Source organism: Nuphar pumila, chromosome 2, assembly GCF_984573655.1.
Source record: "Nuphar pumila chromosome 2, dmNupPumi1.hap1.1, whole genome shotgun sequence".
Lineage (NCBI taxonomy): Eukaryota > Viridiplantae > Streptophyta > Magnoliopsida > Nymphaeales > Nymphaeaceae > Nuphar > Nuphar pumila.
Window position 1 is genome coordinate 7791118 of NC_143250.1, and position 11875 is coordinate 7802992.

Here is an 11875-nt window from a genome sequence, read left to right on the forward strand (position 1 = left end):
GAATATATGGATGGTGTCGATAGTTTTATTGAATTTGCAACGGCGAGTGTCAGTACGGTAGATCCCACAGGTCGGATTAGGTGTCCCTGCAAGATTTGTAAGAATAATCGATTTGTAGAACCTCATGGCGTTAGACATCACCTATACGGGAAGGGTTTTGTGAGTGATTATCAGAACTGGGCGTTTCATGGAGAAGAATTTAGAAACGATTTTGATGCACGGGTGAATGTGGTGCACGATAATCCATATACGAATTTGATATTTGATGCTGCAGGAACAGAACTGGGTTCTTCTATGAGTTCTAGTGATGTAAGAACTGTCGTAGATGAAGAATCACCAAACGATGCAGCTAGTAGATTTTATGATTTACTTAAAGATGCTGATGAGCCACTTTGGAACGGTTGTGAGAGTCACACTATCTTGTCTGCAGTTCTTCAACTAATGAATTTGAAGTCCGAGTATAATTTGAGTCAATCATGTTTTGACCATTTGTGCATGATTGTGAAGAGTATGTTGCCTAAAGATGAGAAATTGCCACAAAATTTCTATCGTGCGAAAGTTATGGTCAACGCTCTAGGTATGGGTTACAAAAAGATTGATGCTTGTCCAAATCACTGCATGTTGTATTTCAAGGAGCAGGAAAACGACATATCATGCCCGTCATGTGGGCATCCTCGGTTCAAGCCAAAGACAAGAGGCAATGGTAGCACGAGATCAAAGGAAGTTTCATACAAGTCGCTCCGCTACTTTCCTATCACTCCTAGATTGCAGCGATTGTATATGTCTTCAAAGACAGCTAAACACATGAGATGGCATGCAAATAAAGTTCGACACGATGAAAACAAGATCACGCAGAAGAAGAAGAAGAAGAAGAAGAAGAAAGTCAAACTAGTGACGAGGAAGAATTCTCAAGCTAGTGAGCAAAATCTTATACTAGAAACCTCTATTTAAATGCATTGTAATACTTGATGTGAGTTGTATTGCAATACTTGGTGTGAATGATTAAAAATTTTATTTCAATGTATTGTAATACTTGATACGAATGATTCGAATGCATTGTAATACTTGATGTGAATGATTTCAATTATCTGAATGTATTATAATTTATGCAATTAACGAATGATTTGAATTAGTGCAATACTTGATGTCAATGATTTGAATTATTTGAATGCATTGCAATGCTTGATGTGAATGACTTGAATGCATTGTAATACTTGATGTGAATTATTTGAATGTATTGTATGACATATGTTATTTGTTAGAATATGGTTCGTGGAGGTTATAGTGGTCGCTCATCCAGTAGTAGCCAGGCTCAACCTTCATCTTCACGGGCTCCTGTGATAGGTATATCATATAACTAATTAGATGCTTGATTAGTTCAAATGCACATTCTGAGAACTTGGTGTGTATTTTTTTACAGATGATGTTGCGCCTGTACACGACCCACCTACACCAGTTGATTGCACAAGTCAACAGCCAACACAGGAAACAGGGTCTTCACAGGCTGGCACAAGAAGACTCATTCGAATAGTGTATATCGATAATCGACCGTAAGTATTTTGTTTTCAATTATTGCATATCTTTTAAATATTTTATATTGATATTTACTGTGTAACAATTCATGTGCAGCACGAGGTTTGAGCCACAAGAAGTAGTACGGGAGATTAGGAATTCACTTCTTCAACATCTACCAGGACCAGTTGCTCAATGGAAAGAGTACCCAAAGGAGGTATTAGACAGATTGTGGTCCTCATTCATGGTATACAGTTGTTCATCATAGTTAATGTGTTTCATATTTAATTTATTTAAGCAATGTCTACTAACTTTCTGAAAATATTTGTAGGCTTCGAATCGCTTTGCAACTACGGTGGAAGAAAATGATGCAAGGAAGGTGTGGCAGAAGGTGGCTGCCAATCGATTTGCAGACATGCTGCACACTATGAAGACTGCAGCAAAAAAAGCATCTGGCGTAGTAGATGATCCATTATTGTGGAAGGGCCATGGTCCTATTACTATCAGGAGAGATTACTGGGATGAAATGTGTGATATGTGGGCGGGAGATGCATTTAAAAATCGCTCTGCGAAGGCTTCACAAAATCGATCAAAGATGCCCGAAGCCCATCTACACACAGGTGGATCTAAGACATTTGGGAGCCACCTAAAGAAAATGGTAACTCATCAATATATAATATTAATTTTATAAGTATAGTTGCAAATTTGTGTACTAAATCTTTTATCATTTAACTTCGCAGGAAGCAGAAAAAGGAGGCAGTGTACCATATAAGGATGTGTTTGTAGAAACACATAAACGGAAGACCACGGGAGTCTTCGTATCAGAGAAGGCGAGAACGACAACGGTATATATTAATTCTATTAATAATCATTGCAATATATATGCAAGTCATCATAATGTTATCATTAATTATTAATGAATACTTTAAACATTATTTTGTAGGAGGCATATGAGCAACAAATGGTAGAGCGATATGGTGAAGACGCTACTCAACATCCATCATTTGATCCTACAGCATGGGTGACTGCAGCAGGTGAACCCAAAAAAGGTCGCGTGTTCGGGTTTGGGAGTAATATGAACACTTCACCAGTTATTGGTTCTTCCAGTTACGGCTCACCAACTTCTTGCGCCGACATAAGCTCCAAGCAGCCGACTATTCTTTCCGGTGATGATGTATGCGAGATCATTAATGAATCACTGAATAACTACTTCCAATACACCGTCGCCCCCTTTCTCCGAAATGAGATCAAGGCCGCTGTTCAGGATAGGGGATCTTCGATTCCAGGTCCCTCTCAGGTATAATCACATATATAGTTTTTTTGACTATCTTAAAGCACATCTGAGCATGGTAGAATCACATATAGAGTTTTTCTAGATGCCTTAGAACACATATGAACATGCTATAATCACATATTCAATTTTTTTACTGCCTTAGCACACATATGAGCATGATAGAATCACATATAAAATTTTTGGCTTTGCCTGCCTTAGAGCACATATGAGCATGCTATATTCACATATTCAATTTTTTTACTGCCTTAGCACACATACGAGCATGATCGAATCACATATATAGTTTTTTGCCTGCCTTAAAGCACATCTGAGCATGGTAGAATCACATATAGAGCTTTTTTATATGCCTTAGAACACATATGAACATGCTATAATCACATATTCAATTTTTTGACTGCCTTAGCACACATATGAGCATGATAGAATCACATATATATATATATTTAACTTTTTGTCTGTCTTAGAGCACATATGAGCATGATAGAATCACATATAAAGTTTTTTTGATTGCATTAGAACACATATGAGCATGCTATAATCACATATTCAGTTTTTTGACTGCCTAAGAACACATATGAGCATATTATAATCACATATTCTGTTTTTTGACTGCCTTAGCACACATATGAGCATGCTATAATAAAATATAGAGTTTTTTAACTGCCTTAGAACACATATGAACATGTTATATATCATTTATGATAGAATCACATATAAAATTTTTGGCTTTGCCTGCCTTAGAGCACATATGAGCATGCTATATTCACATATTCAATTTTTTTACTGCCTTAGCACACATACGAGCATGATCGAATCACATATATAATTTTTTGCCTGCCTTAAAGCACATCTGAGCATGGTAGAATCACATATAGAGTTTTTTTAGATGCCTTAGAACACATATGAACATGCTATAATCACATATTCAATTTTTTGACTGCCTTAGCACACATATGAGCATGATAGAATCACATATAGAGTTTTTTTATTGCCTTAGATCACACATGAGCACATGATAGAATCACATATAGTGTGTAATTTATTTCATTATATTTTGTTTATCAATACTGACTGTTCTTTTCTTGTGTAGGCTGCTAGCGATAATCAGGGTAGTGCAGCTGAAGGGACAGATAAAGACAATGAACAAGAAGACGAACAAAATCTTGGCGATGATTAGAGGACTTTGTTGAAGAAGTTCTATTTTTTTTATTTTTCCTAATTGTAATTGTTGAATTGTAAATAATTAAACTTCTTAGTTTTAAGGTGGAACGATTAATTATTATAGATACTTGTTATATGAATTTTTTTGTGTGGTTTGTTTTTTATTTACAGGAAATATAAATTGTACAGGAAATATAAATTGTACAGTTCTCCGTAATTAATTTTTAAATAATTTTTTTTTGATTTTTTTTCGTTTTTGCGACGGATTAGCGACGGATGATTCCGTCGCTATTCATATTATTCTAGCGACGGCTTAGCGACGGAATTAAATCCGTCGCCACGCCGTGGTCGCCGTTTAGTACCGGCGGATTGGCGACGGAATGTAGCGCTCGTTATTCCGTCGCAATTAGCGACGGACTTGGCGACGGAATTATTCCGTCGCCAGTTAGCGTCGAAATATTCGCGACGTAAGCATACTGTCGCCGCGTTGTCGCTAATCCGTCGCTAACATGGTTAGCGACGGATTAGCGACGGATTAGCGACGGAAGGTGGTCGTCGCTAATCTACTGCTTTGTTGTAGTGTCATGTGCATTATCTCTCTTGTCGCACGCCATTCACCAAAACTCTTTCATCCTCTTCGTTGTTCCTCCTTTGCGCACACCTCGATTCAGATCTTCAGAGAAGGGCTTAGGAGGAGTGCTGAACATCAGGGTGATGTAGTACTCACCGGAGCTGCGTGGGGCCATCAGGGCAGTCACCTCGAAGGCGTCATCGAATGGGGTGAGCTTGGGCAGGTGTTGGTGGTGCTTCAGGAGGTGGTAGGCTCGGGTGATGGAGGAGGCTGCAAGCTCAGAGAGCTTAGCCCGACGTTTTTGTGTGCATTGTAGAAATATCGGCCTGCAGGGAACCAGTCTGGCCAGTCGACCGGTTGATCTAAATCAACAGAGAGAGAGAGAGAGAGAGAGAGAGAGAGAGAGAGAGAGAGAGAGAGTTTTCTCAAAAAAAATAGTTTTTTTAATGTGAAGAGGGCAAAATGGAGATGAAATCTCCTCATTTTTCTCATTCTCAAGGCTTATAGACATAGCGAGCTGATATATCCCATCCATGGAACCACATATTGTATTCTATAGGGACAGGGGTTGGTTACAAAGAAGGTCTGATTAACTATTTGGGCTGGACCCATGAGCTTCGATTATTAAATCGGTCAGGTATGATTTATGAAATTTTATACCATGCATGGGTCCGACCTAAGTTCCGATTAAGATCCCTAATTTTAAAGTATAAAAAATTTAACAATTATTATTCTATTCGGTATGGATCGGGCCTGGTTTATTAAATTCTTATCTGCTCCGAGTTTGTTTGTTTGTTTGTTTTTTATAAAAAATCTGATCAAACCAGAATCCAAACCCTATACCCTCATCATTTAGTCAGCCAGGTTTGAACCCACCCATTTTAGCAGGGTCCAACCCATTGACAACCCCTATTCCCACCGGTGTTGTTTTGCTGAGACCAGATCATGTGATACGACGAAACACACATTTTCTATGTTTTGAATCATAACCGTGTACAAGGGCCTTCTTCATCATTCAGCGTACAAACAGTGGGACCCATCACAAAATTGCGTTAGGCAGACCCCCTACCAGTTCTGCAACGTCCCCACACAATGTGAGCTGCTCCTACCAGACAAGCTGAGCCCCCCATTCCCATTGGTTTATTTGCTCCTTTTTATCAAACTTTGAATTGGAGTTGCTTGATTTAAAGAAAATATCCTCTTCAATCCCACTACTACTGTTTTCTTGGGTCGACTGCTATTCTATATCACTTCCATGACAAAATCACAGATCGTACGGCCCACAGAGAAAGATTGAGAGATCTTATTCTTTGATATGGATAACAAAGTGGGTTGCTTCCACAAGTTTCAAGAGCATGGTGTTCCATACTTTTTTTCTGTGAATGGTGTTTGTTTTTTTCTGATCAAATACAGAAACCTATATCATTTCTTTCCACAAAATGAATAGAAAAAGGAACCCAAGCTCACAGGATCCACAAGGAACTAGCAGCCCGGGCACCCACAAAATTCTACAAACCTAGTTGCCATACTTGACCACCATCAATGACCCTGCCTCTCTTGTCCTGGACCCACTAAACAGCAGTTCAGTTAATTGGGGCACCCCACTTTGTTAAAAAAACAATTTTTTGGGGATTGAACATCTTCACATGGATTTTGATTTTAACCTTCATCCCAGCCTTCATGTCTTCCATCCTGGGTCCAAATGGGGCGAGGTGAGGCGGGACCCGTTTTTCCCCAGTTCACTGCCATTCCTACTGTTGATTGGTACAAAAGCATCATAATAATAGGTCCAACATTAGAAAGCTTGAGAAGGTTTTTGCTTACCTAAAACATGGAAATGGATTGGATCAGATCCAATTAAAAAATTGAAGGTCCACTTTAAATGTCAATGGATCAGTTCAGATCCAAATCAAAATAAAGATCAGATCAAAACAAATTAATGTTGATACAAGTCCGATCGGGATCCAAAATGTATTCTAATGATTGGTCCAAAACTGATCCAAATAGAAAGGCTCTAGAACGTTTTGCCTTACTTCAAACCGTTCTCAAACATGTGAATGTGAATCACATGTGAGAATGTGAAATATAGCCCAAAAATCACAATAAAAAAATAAACATGAGAAAGTTATGCTTGTGAATGTTTACCATGTGAAACACTTCTCCAAAGACAAAACTGTCACAGCTGAAAATCCCTACGATCAAAACAAACATGCAGTCTAGAACTCCCATTGAGCTTATAATCACACAAATTTAAGTCCAGAATGACAACCCCAAGAGCCCTCATTCATTAAATTGCTGATTGGTGCAAACAACATTTATTCATGACGATCTATTCAAAAAAAATCATCATGACCAAATCCCGTTTTGAAAAAGAAATGATTTATTTTACGAAACATTTAAGAAGCATAAGAGAAAGCAAATAAGAATTGATGATCAAAGATGAAAAGTAATGTAACTAAGAAAAAAAGAAAATTGTCCTCGGCAATTCCTCGGAAAGTGTGACTCCTCATCAGCAAATCGTGATTAATCGCCAAAAAAAATCGATCAACCTCAGCCTTAGGATTCATCTGCAAATCGTGATTAATAGACAAAAAAAAAAAAAATCATGATTGATCGTCATAAAATTTTCTATTCAAATTTTCACAATTGTAAAGTATAATTGAAATTATAAATTGTAAAATAACTTTTTAAAATATTAAAATTGATACATTCACTGTTTTTTCATAAAGTTGCAGCTCAATTTTCAAATTTTCAGCAAATTATGATTAATTGAGCGACCTTTCGAGGTTTTCAAGAGCTCCTCGGTCATATTTGAAAAAGTTAGGCATGTTTCCGTCAATCTACTTTAAATTGATTAACGTAGGCCCAGGCGTCACATACAAGTCATACTCCGCTTCTATTCGTGGGACGAAAACCCGTTCAGGTTCAATGTACCGAAAGTCGTGGCCGAGTTCACCCTTCCCGGTACATATATCACCTCCCTTGGGAAAGAGCAATCTCAGGTGAAAACTGTTTCCCTCGATTCTTATTCTCGCTTTTCTCTCATGGCGTCCCTCTCTGCGTCCACTCAAGTCTCTCGCTCCCTCTCATCCCATCTGATCCCCAAAGACCCCAGAGGAGGTGAGCTCTACGGAGGAAACTACACTAACTGTCGTTTATTTCTCTTTTTCTTCTTCTTCTTGTTCGTTTGTATCCTTTTATTTGGTTTCTGAATGTTGCATTTTGGGGGGGTTTCCTTCTGTGTGGTTGATTCAGGAGAGGGGTTGTTGCACCGCGTTCGCTTTCCGGCGATGACGAGCCTCGGCCGGAAAGATGTCGCGCCTTTGAAGAGAAGCTTCTCCGTTCGAACGGCGTCGCCGACCGTAGAAGCGGCCGGTATGTTGCTCTCCATTTCGTTTTTAACGGAAATTTATCGTTTGGTTCGTAGGGTTTATCTTTGGGGAAGCGAGATGTAGTGGGATTGGGTAGCGAAAACAACGGGTTAGAAAAGAAGGGAGTTTAGTATAACGGGTTTTTTTTTGTTGGTTTGATTTCAGAGGTGGAGAGGAAGAGGAAAGAGGAGGGAGCTGCGGTGGTGGTGGTGGAGGAAGACTACGAGAAGCTGGCGGCCGAGCTCGAGAACGCCTCGCCGCTGGAGATAATCGATACTGCCCTCGCTCGGTTCGGCAACGACATATCCATCGCGTTCAGGTAGGCTCCGTCTGACCTGACTGAGATCGAACCACCTTTCTCCTCCTCCTCTTCTTCTTCTTCTTCTTCCTTGGTGGCTCTGTAAGGCTTTCTTTTTCTTGCTGACGAATTTGCCCTTGGAAATGGGGATCCAAAGTGCAAACTTCTTCGTGGTGGTAAAGGGAGGGGCAATTCCGTCATTTACTTAAAATCCGGTGATACGGTTCGTAATTATGCGTGGCGGGATGCGCGCGACTGGTCAGCGATTCCGAGTAGCTAATTGTGTAGGAGTTGGATGGTCTCGGAGACTCGGTTTTGAGTCGTCCACTGTCTGAGTCGAGACAGGAAGCCTGATTCGGGTTCGGCTCGCTTTGGTCGGTGGCTGGAACTTTTTCTCCCCACCTTGTCCGAATTGAGTGACGAGGAGATTTGGGGAGAATCGAATTAGAATCAGTCGACTCGGATGTCATCACGGTACGGTTCTTGTATAACCAAAGATGAGAATGGATCCGGATCTTGTAACAGGATATTCTGGACCCTCTGTCATAGTGGCTCCCAGTAATCATTTGATGAGCCCCGGACCCTTCATCTCCTCAATTGACGGTCACTGTCGTAGGGGTCCGACCCGTTTGAGGATGCTGGAGATGCTTACAATTTGTAACAGGGACACGTCATTTTGGGTGGACGTCCCTGTTGATAAGATCAGGGATACGACACGGACACAGACATTATTTTATGTTTTTAATATTATATTATATTAATGTTAATTTAATAAAGATATATTTTGTACTACAAAAATATCACTCTTAATTGGTAAAAAAAAAAAAATCTGTCCTTGCGCCCTGTTTCTCGAAAAAATTTCGAACTTTAGAGTTTGAACTCGTGTCTTCGTTTCTACGTATCTTTGTGGCTTGTTTCACAGTGTTGGAGCTCAGTTTCTTAGGTGAATCTCAACTCTCATTCTTGTGTTGTTCAGTGGAGCTGAGGATGTAGCACTGATTGAATACGCGCGGCTCACGGGCCGGCCCTTCAGAGTGTTCAGCCTGGACACAGGGAGGCTGAACCCTGAGACCTACCAGTTTTTCGATGCAGTGGAGAAGCACTATGGCATCCACATTGAGTACACGTTCCCTGATGCTGTCGAAGTCCAAGCTCTGGTTCGAACCAAGGGCTTGTTCTCCTTCTACGAAGACGGCCACCAGGAGTGCTGCAGGGTGAGAAAAGTGCGCCCGCTCCGGCGAGCTCTTAAAGGCCTCCGGGCGTGGATCACCGGGCAGCGGAAGGATCAGTCCCCGGGCACAAGAGCTCAGGTTCCAGCAGTCCAAGTGGATCCTTCATTTGAAGGAATGGATGGTGGTGTTGGTAGCCTGATTAAGTGGAATCCTGTGGCTAGCGTTCGCGGCCACGATATCTGGAACTTCCTTCGCACCATGAACGTGCCTGTGAATTCTTTGCACTTTCAGGTAATTAAGTGTGCGCCATTGCTTCTATAATGTCAATTATCGCGTTAAACTGGTTGCTCTCGGCTTCATCTTTGTGTTAATATCTGTGGATGAATTGAAGAGATCTGCTCTTATCGATACTCTAGTTTTAGCTCTTCAAGGCATAGAACATGCTTTCTGTTTGATGACATAACGTAGCTGTTGGTATGAGCAGTGTGTCTGAACAGCGAAGTGATTGTTATGAACAGGGTTATGTATCTATTGGTTGTGAGCCTTGCACAAGGCCCGTGCTGCCGGGCCAACACGAGCGCGAAGGCCGCTGGTGGTGGGAGGACGCGAAGGCTAAGGAATGCGGCCTTCACAAAGGCAACATTCAGCAGGAGGTTAAAGAGAACGGCGGAGGCCCTACAAACGGGGTTGCTCCCCCATCAGACATTTTCAATAGCAATAGTGTGGTGAGCCTCAACCGGGCCGGAATCGAGAATCTGGTGACGTTGGAGAACCGGAGGGAGCCATGGCTGGTTGTACTTTACGCTCCGTGGTGCCCCTTCTGCCAAGTAAGCGTGAATTTTCATGAACAACTCGTAACCATCTAAAGTCATTCTACCTCGAATTCTTCATACTTAATGTTAGGGAATAACTCAACACACTATCGATAGATCTATGAAATAAAAAAAAACGGTAAGAAAAAAGAAATCAATCACACAAAAAATAACGATTTTACGTGGCAAGAGTTGCCTACGTCTTACCGCACTGATATTGATAATACACACCTTACAAAAGACTGACTGCTCTATTTAAATACAATGAGTCTTAGGGCAACCTGTTGGATGATGGATCCTAGTGATTTATATCAAGTTAGGAATCAGACTCAGCTTTCCTCACTTAAGTCTATTTTCTTATGTGCAGGCCATTGAAGGCTCTCTTGTGGAGTTGGCAGAGAAACTTGAAGAGTCATCTGCTAATGTAAAGGTGGGAAAATTCCGTGCAGACGGGGAGCAGAAGGCGTTTACAACCAAGGAGCTGCAGTTGGGGAGCTTCCCCACCATTCTGTTCTTCCCCAAGCATTCAGCAACACCCATCAAATACCCCTCGGAGAAACGGGATCTGGACTCATTGCTAGCATTCGTCAAAGCCCTCCAGTAGGTTTTTAGGTCAGGAGGAAGAAATGTAGAATGAAGCAAATTCATTAGGAAAAGAGCAGTTTGGCAGGTTATTGCCATTGTGATTTCCATTAGAAAAATCACAGGGTGTTTCATGGTTTCCTATCAGTCTAAAAGGACAGTAGTGAAGCTGTCCTTCCAATAAGCGGGCGCTGGTGGTCCTTGAGTGAAGAAATACTGCTGGAGAATGGTGCTCAAGCAGTGTATATAAATTTTGAATTGTTGTTGTTTTCCTCGTTGCAGAGAGTTCCCCTTCTACTTCAGATTTTTATGTAATTTTATTAGGGCTGAGAGTGTATGTTTTTTGCTACAAGTTCTACTGGTGACTCAGGAATGGTCCTCTACTTTTTTTTCTTACTGTGGTGGAAACTTAGGGTTTTGGGTTGGCTGTGCATTGGTACTTCCAAATCATTCCTTGGCGTTCTATCCAGGGACTGCAAATGGATCGGATATGAGCTAGATCTTGTTAAATCCAAATTCAGATCTGAAATGTGCAATCTTGATCTTAATTTGTATCCGGATTCGAACCAGATCTGATAGGGTAAGGTTGTGTCTGTCTCTAAAGTAGACGTGGTATTATTCCATATGGCAAAAAACAATAAAAACTAAGCTTTTTACATGAAAATCATTTAGAATTTTGATTTGGACTCCAATTAGATCCGACCTAAAATACTGTTTTCAACTTGATAGGAATCCAAACGGAATGCAATTTAGCAAGTTTCAATTCAATCTTGTTCCATATTCCGATCTTATAGTAAGGGTGCATTCTTGGAATAATTTGTGGGATTTATGCTTCTTATCTTTTTATGTCCAATCTGTTTGCAGCCCTGGTTATTTCTTGTACTGCTGATCACGAACGATTCAGACCAGAACGATTCCCGACGATACTGACAACAATCGTTTTAACATCTTGGAGATGAGCCATACGGCAAGATATACTGGTTGTCATGTCAATCATCGTTTGAAACTTTGAATATTGAAGCATAAAACAAAGCAAAACAAAACAAAAATTACAAAAACACTCTTCACTTTTGTCTTATTTACACACACAGGCCTAACTTTT

At 40.6% G+C, this 11875-nt stretch overlaps 1 protein-coding gene across 1 annotated transcript; it reads left to right on the forward strand.

Annotated features, from left to right (window-relative positions):
* Positions 1–7509: 7509 nt before the first annotated feature.
* Positions 7510–11125, forward strand: LOC149844631 (5'-adenylylsulfate reductase 3, chloroplastic-like). Its single transcript, XM_089997277.1, has 6 exons — positions 7510–7658; positions 7794–7913; positions 8075–8228; positions 9184–9670; positions 9898–10206; positions 10559–11125. Exons 1-6 carry the CDS (start codon positions 7583–7585, stop codon positions 10793–10795), a joined length of 1383 nt encoding a protein of 460 aa, XP_089853403.1. The 5' UTR covers positions 7510–7582; the 3' UTR covers positions 10796–11125.
* Positions 11126–11875: the final 750 nt, after the last annotated feature.